The 20,952-nt window shown below is 37.1% G+C and overlaps 1 protein-coding gene across 1 annotated transcript in view; it reads right to left on the bottom strand.

Annotated features, from left to right (window-relative positions):
- Window positions 1–4,397: 4,397 nt before the first annotated feature.
- LOC143147070 (neuropeptide CCHamide-2 receptor) overlaps window positions 4,398–20,952 on the bottom strand; it is a 74,106-nt gene continuing 57,551 nt past the window's right edge. The window contains exons 3-7 of the mRNA XM_076311941.1: window positions 19,256–19,404; window positions 16,652–16,851; window positions 14,330–14,511; window positions 7,185–7,399; window positions 4,398–6,315 (exon numbers count right to left, since the gene is read on the bottom strand). Coding sequence (XP_076168056.1) covers window positions 6,081–6,315; window positions 7,185–7,399; window positions 14,330–14,511; window positions 16,652–16,851; window positions 19,256–19,404 — 981 coding nt within the window. The 3' untranslated portion in view covers window positions 4,398–6,080. The remainder of the gene's footprint in view (window positions 6,316–7,184; window positions 7,400–14,329; window positions 14,512–16,651; window positions 16,852–19,255; window positions 19,405–20,952) is intronic.

The raw sequence follows: 20,952 nt of genomic DNA on the forward strand, positions 1-20,952 counted from the left end.
TCGTAAGCAAATTATAACCGAACAACTTACAACCGTAAGCAAATTATTTTGTTTGTGAATACTTGATTTATTGAGAGCCTACGCCAATGCACCTTACTACAACAACTTAATAGTAAGCAAATTATAACAGAACAACTTATAACCGTAAGTAAATTGTTCTGTTTGTGAATACTTGATTTATTGAGAGCCTACGCCAATGCACCTTACTACAACAACTTAATCGTAAGCAAATTATAACCGAACAACTTACAACCGTAAGCAAATTGTTCTGTTTGTGAATACTTGATTTATTGAGAGCCTACGCCAATGTACCTTACCACGAATTTGTTCTCACTCGGACTTGGGATCACCATAATTGCTCTTTGTCACTGTCTTCGGTCAATGGCGATTCTTGCTTGCAACAGACTACGTTGTGCCTTCTTTTCATGGACAGATAGTATGTATTGAATTTCTTCGTACGCGGCCAGGATTCACGCGTCGTAGAGACTATGGTTTCTTTTACGAGCGATCGGGATCCATATGTCGCGTGGACTTATCTGAATGTTCATAACGGATGCACAAAATTGCATTCTTTCTACGAGACATTGTCTACTGCGAATGAATGTGTGCGAGAATGTACGATCTGTCCGCGAGAAAAAATCCAAATAGATTAAATTTTCAGAAATCTCCACGACCGTTTTGAAAAACACGGTGACACACTCCCGAGAATATTATCCTACATTGTTATCTTAACTGAATAAAAATTCAGAAATATACTCTCGAATGGTTAAGATTTTAATACACGTAAACGGAAATGTTTCGATCCTTTTGGTTCTGTTTTCATCCCCTTTGTGGAGATACGTTCCTTCGTGTCTCGGACGAGAAAGATCGATTTTTCTATTTTCGCGTTTTCTTAAATCGGTTTCGAGAGCACGCTTTTCGAACAGTAAGTTAAAATTCAAATTCAGTTCACCGAGATGTGGGTTTTCGAATAGAATATTGCACATGCACCAAGTCCCCCGTCACATTCCTTTTCTCGAAAATGAATAAATACGTTTGTTTCGTTTTATGAATCGATCCAAGTGCTCTTTGAAATAAATATAGAAGCATTGGTAAGTTAAATGTGCGAACAGGATTGAGAAATTTGAAAGAAAAATACCAGTGATTTCAGATGGAAACGGAAGAGGAAATTCGACGGACGCAGTTATTACAAACTTCGCAAGATATGGGCAGCCATTCGAAGAAATCCTCGTGCAGTTCAAGACACAAAAAGGGAAATATGCAAAAGTTCTACGAATCTGGAATAACCGACCAAACTCACAACTATCAGAAATTCTTACCTGAATACCGACCATGATGCTAACATTTCAAAAATTAAGAAAATAATACCACTTTGATAAAAAATATTCTGTTTCTCAAGCTTTCTTCACATTTTGGATTAAATCGGACAATAATTGAAAATGTTCGACGTTTTGGGCCCGATGGTGGTTCACATTTTAGATAAATAATTTTTCTGCAATATAATTATGGGAAAGACGTTTTTAAAGATCTCGAAAGCGAGAAGAATCTATTGTTTGGGTTTTATTCGAACTTACGATTAATCAGCGATGTCAAGTCCATACAGTAACCTTCTTGCCACTACTGAAAATTCATTTTCGGTCTATTTCTCAACACTCGGTGTTCTTTTTGTCTTTCTTACGAGGAAATCGCTCCGTCTTTCGATTCGAGTGGTATACAGTCGCCGTTCTTCGCGATGTCGAGCATAATCATCCGTAATTGAAAATACAGGTAGCCGAGAAGTTCGCGATTTCAATTATTTTAAAGCCAGGACGCACCATATCTTCCGGCGGCGAATGGTCGGATCGTTGCGTTTAAACTCAATTTGAAACAATCCGCGAGATCTTTGTAACTGAATTTAATTGCTTTTAGAACCGGTGGTACCGGGAGAGGATTATGTTCGAGGATTATTTCGAAGAGTTTCACCGCTTTCTACGATATTTGAAAGCGCGTTCGACTCCGTTTAAATGCACGATTGGGTCCTACATACCTAAAATATTTCCAACGAAATTTACAGGATATATTCTCGAGACTGTGTACTTAAAAAAAAAAAAAGAAAAATACGAAAAAAGTTGATTTTCGTTGTTCGAAATGATCCGAGTGTCTCCGTGGGAACGATGTTCGATTCGTCGTTGAAATATGGCATCCTAGATACCTAAAATATTTCCAACGAAATTTACAGGATATATTCTCGAGACTGTGTACTTAAAAAGAAAAATATGAAAAAAGTTGATTTTTGTTGTTCGAAATGATCCGAGTGTCTCCGTGGGAACGCTGTTCGATTCGTCGTTGAAATATGGCATCCTAGATACCTAAAATATTTCTAATGAAATTTACGGGATATATTCTCGAGACTGTGTACTTAAAAAGAAAAATATGAAAAAAGTTGATTTTTGTTGTTCGAAATGATCAGAGTGTCTCCATGGGTACGATGTTCGATTCGTCGTTGAAAATTAGTCGAATTCCCGTCGACGATTGATTAGACGGAGTGGAAGATCGACGCAGCTATCGGAACAGGTATTTCGGTCGGCTGCTAACCTCGAACGCGTCGTTTCATTGTCCGCGTTACGTGCCCGAATTACTTATTTCGCTGCTCAAGGGGAAAGCGGAAAACGGAAAATTGGCCGGAAGCCGATATCGTTTTCCATTCCGAGCGTTTTCCATTCATTTCGGAGACAGGGCGCCCCGTGGTGGAATTCTTGTTTACGATCCGCCCACGGATCGCGAATTTATCAGCGTCGGGTCGTTTCTTTAAAGCATACTCGCGGAGCGAAATTAGGAAAGCGTCGTTTCCTCGTCTAGCGACGAGATTAGTGAACGCTAACGACGAACGTTCGTGGAAATTCCGATATCGAATCGCCACATCGAAACTGTACCGAGGAACTTCCTTCTCGTCGATCGATCATCGGATCGTTGACTACGTCGTGTGGACTTTTTCGATCGAGAACATTTATTCGAATATTTATTCGAATATTCTACATTGCGATATTTATTCGAATATTTATTCGAATATTCTACATTGCGATATTTATTCGAATATTTATTCGAATATTCTACATTGCGATATTTATTCGAATATTTATTCGAATATTCTACATTGCGATATTTATTCGAATATTTATTCGAATATTCTACATTGCGATATTTATTCGAATATTCTACATTGCGATATTTATTCGAATATTTATTCGAATATTCTACATTGCGATATTCGTTTTTCCAATCAACCCTTTCGCTACGACGAGTGATTGTTATACTCCAGTGTTGCGTAAATTTACTCCGAATTTGCAGTTTTTCAATGTTCGATTGAAATAACTTTTGGGAAAGGCATTACAAATACTTTGCTCCGAAGAAGAGTTCTTCTCTTTGCAAAAATCATCGCGAAATAAACTTTTTCACGCGTGAGATTCGAATCTGAACGTCTGAGGATCATCCACGCGCAATGTGTACACTTTTGGCACCTCGTTCTGCAGGAGAGTTCCAACTGAGACTGTCGTAACGAAAGAGTCAAACTTTCCTCCGACTTCTATGAATTTTTCTAGCAAAAACTCACCAGTCTTCGAGAAACGAAAGAAAATCGGCGACCTCTATGATTGTTTCTAACAAAAACTCACCAATTTTCGAGAAACGAAAGAAAATCGATACGTAACATTTTTCCTAACAAAAACTCACCAATTTTCGAGAAACGAAAGAAAATCGGTGACCTCTATGATTGTTTCTAACAAAACCTCCCCAATCTTCGAGAAACGAAAGAAAAATGGCCACCTCTATGATTGTTTCTAACAAAAACTCACCAATTTTCGAGAAACGAAAGAAAATCGGTAAGGAACATTTTTCCTAACAACAATTCACCAATTTTCGAGAAATGAAAGAAAATCGGTGACCTCTATGATTGTTTCTAATAAAACCTCCCCAATCTTCGAGAAACGAAAGAAAATCGATACGTAACTTTTTTCCTAACAAAAACTCACCAATTTTCGAGAAACGAAAGAAAATCGGCGACCTTTATGATTTTTTCTAGCAAAAACTCACCAATTTTCGAGAAACGAAAGAAAATCGGCCACCTCTATGATTGTTTCTAACAAAACCTCCCCAATCTTCGAGAGACGAAAGAAAATCGGTGACCTCTATGATTTTTTCTAACAAAACCTCCCCAATCTTCGAGAAACGAAAGAAAATTGGTGACCTCTATGAATTTTTCTAGCAAAAACTCACCAATTTTCGAGAAACGAAATAAAATCGGCGACCTTTATGATTTTTTCTAAAAAAAACTCACCAATTTTCGAGAAACGAAAGAAAAGCGGTGACCTCTATGATTGTTTCTAACAAAACCTCCCCAATCTTCGAGAAACGAAAGAAAATCGATACGTAACATTTTTCCTAACGAAAACTCATCAATTTTCGAGAAACGAAAGAAAATCGGTAAGAAATAAAAGCTCGGTGTAATTTAGCTCCGTTCAGAAGCGATTCGCAGAGCTTAGTAAACAACGATAAATATTGTTAAATATAAAATCCACGACGTGGATATTCGTCGATTACGCGACACGGAAATCGTGAGAAGGTGAATCGAATTTGGACACGTCGTTCCGCAGGTATTTTCGCAAATTTACACGTAACCCTGACACGGATCACGGATTCATCGACGTTTCTATGGGACACCTGTGGGACGAAACGAGGAGCATGCTTGTCGTTCTCTCGTCTCTCGTCGAGATTAGTGACGTTAACAACGATCGTTCGCATCGACGTTGGAGATTTCGATGTCGAATAGCTAAACAGAGGAATTTACGTTTCGTCGATCGATTAAATATGAAATCCACGTATCTCGATACGGAAATCGCGAAAAGGTACAGTGAGTCGAATTCGAACTTGGTTCGCGCGTATTTTCGCGAATTTATTCTAAATGGGCTGAGATTAATCCTTTTGTTACGAGCACCGGATTTAGGTGTCAACCAATTATCAATTTCTTTCGAGCTTTCAGTAACTAATGTTTAACCGACGTGCAATGTGCAATTATATCGACCCATATTGAATCAATCCTACTAAAAGTATATTTCGAACGCACGTAATGTACAGAGTGTCCCGATCGTCACCGGTCGATTTGAATTTCGCGCTATTTTTAAACCGTCAAACCGATTAACCCGAAACTCGACATACGTCATCTACATAAATGGGAAATTAATTAGGGGAAAGTACACGGCGAAAGAACGCGTGTAAATTATTCAGTCCTATCACGAAAAATCGCGATCTTTAACGCTGAAAAACCAAGGCGACCATTCGAAAGATATATCTTGTTCCATTATTAACTCTCGAGTTTGTACTTTAAATAAACGAAAAATATCAAAATTCAACCGTTTGAGTTTCATTCAAAAAGTAATCGATCGGATGATTGGGAAACCCTTCATTTCATACGTCGAAACAAGTTTCTTCCGTGTTTTCAACTCGGAAGTGTAGAATTCGCCTCTATTGTACAAAAGTACAATATTACAACAAGAAATCTTCCAAGTACGAATGTAAAAATTGTAAAGTAGGTTTGCGTGTCGATCCTTGTCTTAAAATAGATCATTCTGAATAAAACCACCGAGAATTTTAATTCGATATATCGATCACCCTAAACAGGGTGTAATTTTATTTTGAATAATTGCAATCTCTCCAAATCTGTTGCTATACGACACACGAATAAGTGTACAAGGTGCCACAGAATGACAAGGTGGAGTTAAAAGACGTAATTACGAACACCGTGACGCGATCTGCCATAACGAAAGGGTTGATAAACGCGAACGACGATCGTCTTCGTCGAGGTTGAAAAAATTCGACGTCGAATCGTTGAGCCGAGACTGTACAGACGGATTAAATGGAAACTTCGCGTAATTCACACGCGCGCGATTAAATCTACGTTATCAATATACGAACAATAACCTACCCTCTTTCACGCTTCCAATGGTCCTCGAGTCTCGATCTCGTGTGAACACGGCACCGGTGAACGTTCACCGGTTAGCTCGGTTGGCGTTGATCGTCCTTGAAAAATTACTTACTGAGACTGGATCTCAGGTAGGTCTGGTGGTCTCCTCGCTGCCCAGCTCGAAAACCGCGGTCGAGTTCAATTCCTGCGTGTGTCTTCTGAACGTGGATCCGAAACTGGTCTCGTAATGGCCGCCATGGCCGCCCACGCGTCTTCTCTGTGTCAAACGATTACCGTTTCGTTCCATGCTACCGATGGTGTCCGTTCGGTAAACGCTCAGGTTCCTCCTCGACAAACGACAGCACAGGTACTCGTTGAATCTGCAACGGTACGAACCCGTTCCGTTGTAAAATTATTAAACGATGGTTTGAATCGAGCGCGTGGCGCGGCACGAACCCGGCGGCTGAACCGACAAACTTTTTAATCGAATCGCGAAACGAAAAGGATCTTCGGGACGAAGTTCCCTCGTTATCGGGACCGATGAAGTATGCGGAGCGTCGCGCTCGATCGCCTAATTACCTTTCTCGGTCGCGACGATACGGAACGCGTTGCATACGTAGGGAGGCCTGCCTTCGATGCGAAATTCTTCGACAATTTCGAAATCGGTGTACTCTGGCCGATGTATGACGATCTTGAAACGATCTCGAGCTACCATAGGGAAGGTACACACCGAGCGTGTTTTCTTCGAGGCTCGAATGCGAGATTGGAAAGACATTACGTTACTCGGAAAGTCATTTCGTTTTCTTTTTGCTGAAAATTAAACACGATTTTTTTTAACGCGAATTAAACATTTTATTAAATCACACATTCTTCATTTTGACAAACGAAATTACTTTCCGAACGACCCAATATTTTCAATCTTTACGAAATATTTTCCCTATTGTCGCAAAGAGAAAAGATAATTAGCAGGCTCTCTCTAGAAAATCGACCAAAGGTATCCCGATCGGTTTTCAAATTTATTCGAGATCCAGACTTGGACGATATTCGAGGATTTCACGGTTCGATTTCTTACAGTCGATACTGTTCGACGATTCGGTAAGTATTTTTTTTTTTGTTTAAGTCGGATCGAACGCATCTTACGGTTATCCTGTATCGATAATTTATTAATCGTTCGAATATTATGAATTTTCAATTCGTCGATCGTTCCTCGAACAGTATCGAGCGCGATTCATTTTACTCTGTCACTCGCCTTTTGCGAAAGGTCCCGCTGACGAAGTACAGAGCTATGGGATTGACGCAGCTGTTGACGAAGCTCAAACAGAAGCCGAGGATCCTGAAGGCGTGCCAGAAATCGTCATAGTCTTGCTTGGACGACGGACAAAAGTGGAACCACAGCATGAACGTGTGATACGGCAGGAAACAGATGACGAAGATAATCACGAAGGCGATCACCATTTTCCCGACCTATCGATCATGGTCAACGATACGCTTTAAACACGCTGGAATCGATTAACCGGTTAATTGGAAGCGTTGTTAATACACTCCGAGGTGACGTGTCACCGCTGTATCGGATGTTAACGCGAACGTTGCGCGTTCTGTTGTAAATTCAGTTTATAATTTATGTAAATTTATCATAAAAGGATGAACGTTTATTATCGCGACGGGATATTCGATTACCGCGTGGCCAATAAATATTGTGAATTATACGAAAAGAATAATGTCGAGGAAAAATACAGAGTACAATTTGGTGTACGCTTCACTGAATTCCAACAGACTCGTGTCGGTGGCTCTCGGTTTGGAACTGACCTCCAATGAAATATGCAAATCTTCGTTCAGACGAGAGACAACCCTTCTGAACTGAAGGTACATTTTTACGCGATAGTAAAATACATAACTTTAACCGTCACGAAACTGTACGAGGGTGCAGTACTCGGTATTGCAACGAAAAGTGCATTGCGTCGTGACAATGCAGCGCACAGTGTTTCGAAAACGGAAAAAAGTTCAATTTTTTCAATGTTAAGAAACCAAGTTTTTTAACGCAGATTCACGGTAGGACGGTTGACGTACAGAAACTGATAAAAATTGTTTAAAAAGTGTTTAAAGCTCGTGAAGAATATAATGTCAAATTTGGAGCATAGATTCTGTCTTTATTGAATATTTATTATCTTTATAAATTCAGACTGCTAATTCGTGAAAAATAAATTCGATATCTCCCGAATTCTAAGGGTAAATATGACAATAAATAATAGGTAAGTATGAAAATATAATCAGTTAAAATATGCGTTGAACGAACGGGGTCTACCATTTTCTTTTCAGCAATTTTGATTTCGGATTCGCAATCAGGGACCTCGAAAACATTCGTATAACAATTTTGATGCAAATCGGTGCTTCCATATTGACGTTCTATAATTTTCGTCCTATTTTGGTCGTCAGGACTGTCATGATGTCATCACTGTTATCGATGTCGAAGATTTCGATTATCTGGCAACAATCTCTATCGTTTCGAGAACGATGTAATTTATCGTAAAACGTTCCGTGAGTAACGAACGTTACGTAACACCTAACTGCATAAAAATAATCGAAAAACAACAATTTCGACAGTCACTTGAAAAAACGCAGCTCGACACCGTATCGGTGCTCTTAAAATTGACAACGTTCGTCCGATATCGTCGTCGGGTCTCGAGTATTCGTTTGAACATGTTTCGATAACATTTTTCTAATCGAGTCTGTTAAACGCGCAAAGCAAATTGATACCCTCGGGTAGAAGAAGATACCGTATCGGCAGCCTGCCCCTTGAGACTGTCGTTACCTTGTGTTCTTCGGGAATATTGTTTCGCGGCAATATGTCTATCTGTCGATAGAGCAGTATCGAGAAAATTCCCAGTGAATTCAAGAGGTAGCGAACGTTTCGGGAAAATGGATCGAGCGATTGTGGAAGCGAATGAGAAGCGTCCGCCGGGATAGAGGATCGAGTGCACGTTTCGGTTGTGTGTATCGCTGGCAGTGAAAAATGTCGAAAATACGCGCAGTGTCGAACCATAGGCGACACGTGGCCCGAGTCTGCCCTCGATATACAAAGAATGAAGTCGGATCGTAGATCGATCGGTCGGTGATCGATCTGTAAAAGTCTCGAGACCGAATCGTCGAGAGTTCGTGTTTCGACAACGGACACCTTTGAAGCGATACGGCGAGAGAGTGATAAAACCTCGTTAAAGGTTGATACGTATCAAGCAAGCCACCGGGAACGGTTCTTATCCGATTACGTCGCTCTTTAAATTCGATTTACAAGCAACGAACGCTCGGAGTCGAGTTTCGAAAGATCCCTTCGACCGTAATTTCCACGATCCACCGAAAATCATCCCCACGATGCTAATTAAAGTGATGACATTTCCGTTCGAAGTGGGTCAACGGTATCTCCGCGAACGTCGTGGATTTCTCGCGGAGAGAAATACCTTTTATTCAACGAGTACAGCGACGTTTCTGTCACGAAATCGTAATTAAGTGTTCCGAGATCCCTTATAACACTGAAATTGCAATGGCTTTGTTACCACGGGTGTTATCCTCTCGACGTTATTGCGCCACGTGAAAGTAACTCTTCGAACAATTCGAATGCCCGGTTTTCCTTCGGAATTATCCGATATGGGACGCCATCGAAGCGTAACGACACCGATACGACGAAACTTTCCACGCTCGTTCTTACGTTCACCGTTTCCGTTTCGATTCCGGTTCACGGGAGCTGTTCATCCGTTCCCTAATCCGTTTATTTCGATAACAACGAACCAACTATCCCCCAGACAGTCTCTCGCGAAACGTCGCGAAAGGATTCCCCGCGAACGAACCACCCGGCGATTTCGATAAATGTATACACAATCGATTAGCCTATAAATACAAGGATGACAAATCGTTTCCAGATAACGGTGGAATTACGTCTGGGCGAGATTCAATTTAAACGTTATCTGCGGCTAATCCTCTCGAAGACAAACTGCACGCAAACTATAATGGTCCATTCCCCTGAACGAGTTTCTCTTATCTTCTACTGATTTTTTTATACTCGGTTAAGTACTCGCACTCGGTCCGGACTTTCTTCTCTCTCTTTCCATCTGGAGAAATATCTTACGGCGTAATCTCTCTTCACTAAGCTTCGACTACCTGGATTTTCAATGCAAGAGTCGTGCAAGTTGCATCGTAGAGGAATTCGTCGAGATGAATTTCTTTCGACTGGTTAACGCAGCAACTGTTCGTGTATCGATCATTTTAGGGGAGTCAATCCTTTACTTTTAGACGATTCGTCACGATTAATTTTATATTTGTCGTTATTACCAACACGATTGGTAAAGAGCTACCATTCGAGTAAATATGAATATTTTTAACGTTTTGTATATTTTACTCGTTGTTCTTGTAACAATGTCGAGAAACTTCCAGTAAGATAAATGCATGAAACGCGATAATACGGTGCAACGTGTCTGTGGTCAGGTAATCTTTTACAATCGTGTGCATTGCATAACGAAATATCGTTACGGAGAATTGACGAGATATTCGACGTGTTGATATTAGTCTCGATAAGGTGACAACTGTTGGAGGATAAAAGAATTGAATATTGTCGTTTTATTTGTACTTAGTCGACTGGCACAGGTATGTACGTTGAAAGCACGAAACGTTGTTGAGTTTACGTTAAGTTGAGCGAGAAGTCGGAATGTCTCGTAGAAACTGTCTGACTCGCAATAATAGTTCACCGAACACTGGTATTTTTTCTTCTTGGATTTAAAGAACGATATTACGGTAGGAACCAGTCAAAATCCGTGTAATGTGATAGAAAATAACTAAAGTTAAAAAATCGATTAGTTAGATATTTAATTATAAGATCGAATATTAATAGTCTCGTCGTACAACTTGTACACAGTTATTTTAATTTTTCATTGATTTTCTACTATGTTACACGCATAGGAGGAAAATTGTTTTATTTTATTTTATTTTTTACTCGTCAAAAAAGAATTCATGTTTTGTTTCTGTAAATTAATGCATTAGTGCATTCTGCGATAAATATAAATAAACAGTTTTGTTTATTTATTTACTAATTTAGTTCTTTTAATTACCTAAATACTTATGCTACTTATAACGAGTGACTACTCACATCGGAAAGGCCGAACTTGGAACTTGGATAGCCTGACTATCAACGAAAATTACATTTTTGCATATTCTTGTACATTGCGACTGTAAATTGATCTATTATTAAACGAACTAAAGATACTTTTCACATGCGTATTTCAAAGAATACAGCGATATGTAAAATGTTTGGAAAGTAATTTATAATCACTTATTAATAATCACAAATAACCTATGCGTGATTATTCTTAATAAATTTTAAGAACAATATTTATTAAGAATGTTCACACATATGTTATTTATGATTATTAGTAAGTGATTATAAATTACTTTCTAAATAAATATCTTAATAAATCAATGTGTGTGATTATTCTTAATAAATATTATTCTTAAAATTTATTGAGAATGATTACACATATGTTATTTATGATTATTAGTAAGTGATTATAAATTACTTTCTATATAAATATCTTAATAAAGGTGTGTGAGTATTCTTAATAAATTTTAAGACAAAAAAAATGTATTAAGAATGATTACACATATGTTACTTATGATTATTAGTAAGTGATTATAAATTACTTTCTAAATAAATATCTTAATAAATCAATGTGTGTGATTCTTCTTAATAAATATTATTCTTAAAATTTATTAAGAATAATCACACATAGGTTATTTACGATTATTATTAAGTGATTATAAATTACTTTCTAAATAAATATCTTAATAAATCACATATGTGTATGATTATTCTCAATAAATTTTAAAAACAATATTTATTAAGAATGTTCACACATATATTATTTATGATTATGTAGTATCGGATTTTCGGCGTCCGCTTAGGCTTGCTTCGAGCGTAGGCCTAAACAAGATAACGTGCGCGGTTGGACTCGAGTTGAAGTAAACATTTAGCGCCGATCGGCTCGCTAGCTTTCCTGGAAGGCACGAGTATCCTTTACAAAGGGTCTTGTGCGACGACCGAGCGTGAGAATGCATGGGGATGAAAGGAAATACATGTGGTTCGGAGAAAGTGAAGAGTGTTTAGAAAAGACGGGTGATTGGGATGGCCGAGCGTGGCCGAATGTCTGAAGTGAGAGAGACTGAGGATTGGAATGAAAGAGAATGAATGGGAATGACTATATAGAGCGCGAGAAGAACGTAGGGACACAGTATGACACAGTATGGTACAGTATGACATAGTATGACAAAGTATGACGACGGGAGTATGTCCGAAGAGTGTGTCGCGGACGGTATGACTAAAAAGACGATAAGACGAGACAACTAAAAAACGTATCCAGCGAAACTAACCACTGACACTACATCTAACACTACCATCATTGTAATATATAATATTATTAAATATACTTTAATATACCACATCAGAGCAATAGTTATTTGGGGGCTCGTACGGGGATAAATCATTCAAAAGGATCTCTCCTCCAGAGATCCAAGTGATAAGAGGAGAGAACGAAGCAACAATTATAAATTACTTTCTAAATAAATATCTCAATAAATCACATATGTGTGTGATTATTCTTAATAAATTTTAAGAACAATATTTATTAAGAATGTTCACACATATGTTATTTATGATTATTAGTAAGTGATTATAAATTACTTTCTATATAAATATCTTAATAAATATTAAGAATAATCACACATAGGTTGAATTCTCATGATGGCTAAAATGACCGATTGCTAGCACATTTACCACACGAGCCAAGGAGTCAAGAGTTCGTTTCGCGTCAGAAAGCTCCGGCGTATCGGTGTAATGCAAAGCGATCGGATGCCGCTTTTCATTCGGAGAACAATAGCGGATAACGTGACGGGTTCCCGGAGATGCTTTCGCTTTTGCACGGCAATTTATAATTAGCGCTTTCGTGGAAATTATACCAATTCGCGGTACGAGTTACCGGTGGTCTTGCTTCCACGACTTCTGAAAGTAGTCTCGGTTTAATGTCGTTCCACGAACTATTACCGATCGTCCGTGGATTACGTAATCCACGCCAGCGTTGCGGGTATCACCTGAGCGCAACTTCGGTCTCGCTCTAAACTGTTTGCGGTTATCCGTTTCGTGTGGTCAGCGTACGTACACTCGTTTCCGACACGTGCGGTCAAAACTACCCGGACGAACTGTATCGCGCGCAAATTTTCAAATAAATCGCCAATATGGAACTTGACGCCGTCACAGTGGTTCAGAACGTTGTTTTAAGAGTTCCAATAATTCTTTTTCCATCTTTAAGAAGTTTCGATAGAGTTTTAAGAGTTCCAATAATTCTTCTTCCTTCTCTAAGAAGTTTCGATAGAATCGAAGGTTACCGTTTCTCGGTAACCATTTTATAGTACTTTTGCACACGAGATTTAATTTTAAATGGATTATCGTCGATACTGGTTAATTTTTTTTGTTTTTAGACAGACGAACAGACGACTGTGCATTTATCTTCTTCCGAAATGTCATCGTGCCTAACTTTAAAAATATTAAGATCAATACCGATCGAATTTAAAGGTACACGAATACTAATTGTGTAAATTCGCGAAACCGCGCACCTAGAAGTAGTATTTTAAATATTAGGGAGTAAATTACAAATTAAAATAAAAACGAAGGATACTTGCTTGTTTCGATAGTTGTTGATCTTAAAACATCGTAACCAGGCTTCTTTCAAAATATCAGATGCAAAAAGGAAGAACAGAAAAGTACCTTTGAGAATCTCGTCAGCCATATTAATGGTAAGATAATATGAAAAATATAACTATCAATCAAATACAGATAATTATAAAAAGTATTTAGGAAGCCATTTTCTCGCGAAAGGTTTCTCAAGCCTCTGTTCATTTGTTATACAACCAACTTTACCTCGAACCATTATTATTCATAACAGTACTGTTTTTTAAACCACTAGAAAAATTACTTTCATCCATTTTGAATGATCGAATCGTAATATTGGGCCACATTGCGCCGATTGGAAAATTTTACGGAGCTTCCAAGGTCGAAAGCGTTCCAAAAGTTTGGAAAAAATAGTCGACATTTTGAATCGGGTCTCGAAAGACGTTTCGAAAGATCTCGAGTTTCCTCAATTCAAGACGTTCTTAACGTAACTTCAATCCCGTCGTTAGGTTTGATCGACTGGCTCGTGAATTTTGTAACACTCGTAGATTTTGTTCCAGCTTCGAGATCGTATTAACTTGTAAATTAAACGATTTACTTCCGTGTAGTTCTGGTAGTTCGAACACACCGAAAACGTGCTCGATGGTAACTGATCGAGGAATGTTTCAGCGGAAAAGATTTCTTTTATCTACCTTTTTGCGCGCTTTAATCTGTTCCATACGGTGACCACCGGTAGACAATTCTCCAGGCATGTTTCTCGTGGAGAGTTCAAGGTGTCGCGCCATTCCCAGATAAAATCCAGCTATCACGCACAACGGTATCGCATAGTACGCCAGAAACTTGAAGAGCACCATTCCTCTTTGATAGTTCTCCCCTGCGAACATGGAAGGAGAAACAGAAGCTCCGTATGACGTGTCAGACTTCGTGCACATGACACGCGATTAATGTTCAGACAACGTTTCGTTTACGCCCGATTATTTCGTTGTCCGTTTACACGGATCGTACGTAAACACTTCGATACGTGACAGTCAACTATGTCGACCTAACACTCGAGATGTTCGAACAATCGAGAGTGTACTATGGTTTTGACAGCAATATTTCTCGAGCGGTAACAAATAATATTTGTCGATTCAACGTTTGCTCCATAAAAATGATAATAATACGTTTCCGTTGTATCAGGACCGTGTACGAAAGAAATGCGTGAGGAAGGACAAAATAATAGATAAAGTAAAAGAAGTAAAGGTAAGTTACTAATGTCACGAGGCTGATCTCGAAAGAATAAAATAATAATAAGAAAAACAGAAGAGGAAAGTGACGTGTACACAAAATATTCCCCAGAGATGGGGAGAGAGAGAGAGAAAAGAAAAATAATTCTGGAGCTTTCCAGGAGAAAGTGAGCCCAAAGGAAGTGTACATAATAATTATACGAGCAGGATAGGTATCTAGATAAATTAAAGGAGGATATTCGTACAGAATTTAAAGGTAGGATAGTACAATTGGTAATTTAAAATTAAGATAAATTGTAATTAATGTACAAAGGCTGTTTTAAAACGATCTATTTTGATTTCTTAACGAGCGTATATGTTCCGAATCTTTACTTTGCTGATATCTATTCATCCGTGTTTATATCGAGTTCCCTCCCTTTCGATTAATATTGATATGCAAATACCCGAAGAAGTCGTTCTATAATAAAATACTTGATACATCGTTATAAGATTTTCATAAAATAATTGGTCGGTTTTGCGTATCAAGAAGTAACGAAGCTTGAACCTTCTCTAAACTACCATAATTGTATTCATGGAAAAAACAATCGTAATTGATCCGTATGATAACTTGTAACGGAACTCACGATAAGAGTTACTGGATTGAACGACCTATTTCTTTTCAAATTTCTTGTGAAAAGTTCGAACGTTAATACTCATCGAAATATAGTATAGTATAGTAATACGTTACTCAGTAAATTTTTACGTTCGATAAAATTTATTGAACAGTGCTACATTGAATAAAACTTATTCAACGGTACTACATTGAATAAAACTTATTGAACAGTATTACATTGAATGAAACTTATTGAACAGGACAACATTGAATGAAACTTATTGAACAGTACTACATTGAATGAAAATTATTGAACAGTACTACATTGAATGAAACTTATTGAACAGTACTACATTGAATGAAGCTTATTGAACAGTACTACACTGAATAAAACTTATTGAACAGTACTACACTGAATAAAACTTATTGAACAGTACTAGATTGAATAAAACTTCTTAAACGGTACTACATTGAACAGTACTACACTGAATAAAACTTATTGAACAGTACTACATTGTATAAAACTTATTGAACAGTACTACACTGAATAAAACTTATTGAACAGTACTACACTGAATAAAACTTATTGAACAGTACTACATTGAATGAAACTTATTGAACAGTACTACATTGAATGAAACTTACTGAACAGTACTACACTGAATAAAACTTATTGAACAGTGCTAGATTGAATAAAACTTATTAAAAAGTACTACATTGAACAGTACTACACTGAATAAAACTTATTGAACAGTACTACATTGTATAAAACTTATTGAACAGTACTACATTGAATGAAACTTATTGAACAGTATTACATTGATCAGTACTACACTGAATAAAACTTATTGAACAGTACTAGATTGAATAAAACTTATTAAACAGTACCACATTGAACAGTACTACATTGAATAAAACTTATTGAACAGTACTAGATTGAATGAAACTTATTGAACAGTACTACATTGAATGAAACTTATTGAACAGTACTACATTGAATGAAACTTACTGAACAGTACTACATTGTATAAAACTTATTGAACAGTACCACACTGAATAAAACTTATTGAACAGTACTACATTGAATAAAACTTATTGAACAGTACTGTCCAGTAAGTTTTACCGAACGACAAAACTGATTGAACAACCTATTACATTTCAAATTTCTCGTGAAAAGTTCGAACATTAATACTCACCGAATTCTTCGGGGAAAGGGCTGCAAATCAGGATACTGTGGTTCCCTTGTAACGGCACAGTGGGCACGTAAGAGAAAAGGGCAGCTGGCATCGCAAGAACAATCGCCAGTACCCAAATCAGTGAGGCTGTGAGTATCGTTAACGGTTTCGCGCTCAATCCGGCGACGTGGCGGCGAATGGGATTCACAATAGCGCAATACCTGTGGTATAACAAACAAAAGCGTCTTCTCTTTTTCTACGAAGAAAATTTCAAAGCAAAAACCGACTTTTCTCGCGGGGAGAATTCTTCGCGCAACGAGACGCGCGTTACGCTTCTGAACATCGAAAGAAAATTCCAAGTTCTTCCTTGTTGTTCGCCAACTGAACATTTTCCGGAAAAAGACCGAAAATATACGTTCACGCTCACGACAAAACTTGGAAGAATATTACGTACTGTGAAATACTTTTGTTTCGACATTTATCGTTTCAACGTTTCCAGTTTTCCTGTTTCGTACGTTTTTTTCGAGAATAAATACATTTAATTTTTCCGTATCTTTTTTTATATCGTAAAATGTACGCACGCGTGCATAAATTTATTTCGGCGATTCGATACTGTCAGATAAACATCGAAATGTAATTTCGAAAACATAGCTCGTGTAATTTATATTGCAACATGGTGATTTATTTCAGACAATTATTCCGAAAGTGCGTGTACAGTGTATATCGTACATGTAGTCACTCGTTTTACTATACGGGCATGAAATTACTTCTAAGTTCATCCATTTACTTCTTCGCGAATTATTAGAATATTCGTACAGATACTTTTGTATTACGTAGATGTGCAAATGATTATTTCTGTAAACGTAATATTTCGTCGTTCGATAAATTTTTAACGGTACGATGTTCAGGTTTTTGATTTTTCTGTAATTCTCAGTTTAAAAGCAATCTCGACGATTGACTATAAAAATGACAAGTTCGGGGTTGAATTCTGTACATGGATTTGTCTTTTCATTTTCTGTCGATAAAGTTTCGTTTTTTCTGCTTTTCGTTAAAAATTTTGTTCCATGCCCTGTAACCCATCGTTACAGGCATATTAGTATCTTCAACTTTTACTCTTTTGAATTGAGACGGGCGAACGTGACCAGAAAGGTTAAGAATTAGAATGAAAGGGAATGAATGTGTGTAAGAATATAAGGTACGAAAGAAACGTGTTCGAGAGCAGTAGTAGTTGTAAAGACGAGTGCAGATAAGATGGAACATTTGTAAAGAAGACGCAGTAGGTGTAAATATGCGTGCAAAGATGGTACCGAAAGCACTAAGAAGATTGGTTGAGTTTTATACGAAAATTCTCCGTCCATATAATTAATTTTCTAACAAGTAAATCTATTTTTAGCACATAAAGAAGAACCGATTTCAATACCACGTCCTACAATAACAAACTATCCCACACATATTTTCTTGAAAACATTAAAAAGAACTTACATAACGTCTCCCAAAAGAAAATTTAGCATTGAGGACATTGAGAGTTGTGATTAATTTTCTAACAAATAAATATATTTTTAGTACATAAAGAAGAACCGATTTCAATACCACGTCCTACAATAACAAACTATCCCACACATATTTTCTTGGAAACATTAAAAAGAACTTACATAACGTCTCCAAAAAAGAAAATTCAGCATTGAGGACATTGAGAGTTGTGATTATTTTTGTAACAAATAAATCTATTTTTAGCACGTAAAGAAGAACCGATTTCAATACCACGTCCTACAATAACAAACTATCCCACACATATTTTCTTGGAAACATTAAAAAGAACTTACATAACGTCTCCAAAAAAGAAAATTCAGCATTGAGGACATTGAGAGTTGTGATTATTTTTGTAACAAATAAATCTATTTTTAGCACGTAAAGAAGAACCGATTTCAATACCACGTCCTACAATAACAAACTATCCCACACATATTTTCCTGGAAACATTAAAAAGTACTTTTTAATCTTTTTAATCTTCTTAAAACATTAAAAAGTACTTTTTAATCTTTTTAATCTTCTTAAAACATTAAAAAGTACTTTTTAATCTTTTTAATCTTCTTAAAACATTAAAAAGTACTTTTTAATCTTTTTAATCTTCTTAAAACATTAAAAAGGACATAACGTCTCCAAAAAAGAAAATTTAGCATTCACGAGGACATTGACAGTTGTGATTAATTTTCTAACAAATAAATCTATTTTTAGCACATAAAGAAGGACCGATTTCAATACCACGTCCTACAATAACGAACTATCCAACACATATTTTCTTGGAAACATTAAAAAGAACTTACATAACGTCTCCAAAAAGAAATTTTAGCATTGAGGACATTGAGAGTTGTGACCGACCTATCCGTTGATCACGATACACGTTATCCAAACTTAAATCGTAAAAGGGGTTAACGATGATGCCTCGCGATCGATCTCCTCGAAGATCGATCGGCCGTAAATTTTATTCGGATTACCGATCGTACGAGCGTAGAAGAACGAGCCGATCGATCTATTAATGGTACCGAACTTCGTCAAAGTTACATCGGCTACCCTTTACCAACGAAACAACAATTTACTCGGTCGTAACTGGATTTGACAACTTACCTCTCGGCCGATAACGCGGTCAGAGTGAAAACTGAGACGCCGATCGAAATATCCTTGGCGCACTCCGATAATTTGCAAACTGCCAGGCCCCACGGCCATGACTCGATCGTGTAGAGGATCGACGTGAACGGCACACACGTCACGATCACCTGAAATACGGGAAAACTCCGGGAATTATTCGCGACGTCTCAGCTACGCGATGTTTTGCATTTACATTGCGCCTTGACTTTTTTCAGTTTTATTGCGACGACCCCTTCGGAGGACTGCTCGAGTATTGCACCACTTGATGGAAAGAGCGTCGTAAATTTGATCACGTTTAACTAATTCACGTAATCGAACTTTCGACCCGACGAGGGAAAAAATTTTACCTAAACGCAGCCCCGCGCGGGGGGTTAACGAGCGTACAATATTCGAGCGCGTCGAACAACGCGTGGCAAAATTGATAATGGAACATTTATCGGTGTTCCATTTTTTATCGGAGTAATTGATACCGAAAGGTACGCGTTAATAATAGAAATGATTCGTGCGGAAATGTTCGCGATAGAGTATGAATTTTTTTTAAACGCAGTTTCACGGTAGGATATTTGACGTGGAAAATTCAATGAAAATTTTTGAAAAATATCTTACAGTTCGTGAGAAATATAATGTCGTAGTTGGTGTATTAAATAGATGTTACTTTTAGCGGAAGACGTAATGTTAAGATTACAATTAAGTGATAATAACATTTAATGAAAAATGTGTTAATTTAATTATACACAGTGAAATGAAATACGTGATACTGCGTTGAATCAACAATTTTGTTATTGTTTTCGGTGAAACATAAATTTCACAAAAGCGAATTTTTATTTTACTTTAATTAAATATAACTTTAGCGTCAACAAGCTGTGTTGTCTGACTTGACACCGATTGTTCGATAAACCTTAATGAACACAACTAAATAAGTTTCAGCTGCGTAAACTTGCGAGTTCTGTAATACGATCAATTTTTCTGGAAAGTGTCAAAATCTACGTTTCAATAGTACGCGGTTAAATGTTTAAACAAATCAATCTTTTCTTCTCGAAAATAATTAGTTTTGGTGTTTTGTTAGTCTATCGTAAACTTCTGAAAATTTTCAATTGATCAATTCAAACTCTTATTTAGTTTTGAGTCTGTCGTTTTGTCTTCATTGAATATTTATTATCTTCATAAATAAATTCGATGAATAAATAATTAGTTTTGGTGTTTTGTTAGTCTATCGTAAACTTTTAAAAATTTTCAATTGATCAATTCAAACTCTTATTTAGTTTTGAGTCTGTCGTTTTGTCTTCATTGAATATTTATTATCTTCATAAATAAATTCGATGAATAAATAATTAGTTTTGGTGTTTTGTTAGTCTATCGTAAATTTCTAAAAATTTTCAATCGATCAATTCAAACTCTTATTTAGTTTTGAGTCTGTCGTTTTGTCTTCATTGAATATTTATTATCTTCATAAATTCAGACTACCAATTCGTAATAAATAAATTCGACATCTTCTGAATATGAATATCGTCCAATCGTTATAAAGATGCGTTCGAAAGGAAATATTTTTTCAATTAACGTTCTTTGAACTCGATACTTGTTCGTTCCTAAAAAAAGAACACTTTCTTCGTATGTTTCCTCAATCGAATGGAAAGCATGATCGAAAGTCCGAGTCGAGTGCACTTCGTATCTTTAAA

The sequence above is a fragment of the Ptiloglossa arizonensis genome, chromosome 5 (genome assembly GCF_051014685.1).
Source record: "Ptiloglossa arizonensis isolate GNS036 chromosome 5, iyPtiAriz1_principal, whole genome shotgun sequence".
Lineage (NCBI taxonomy): Eukaryota > Metazoa > Arthropoda > Insecta > Hymenoptera > Colletidae > Ptiloglossa > Ptiloglossa arizonensis.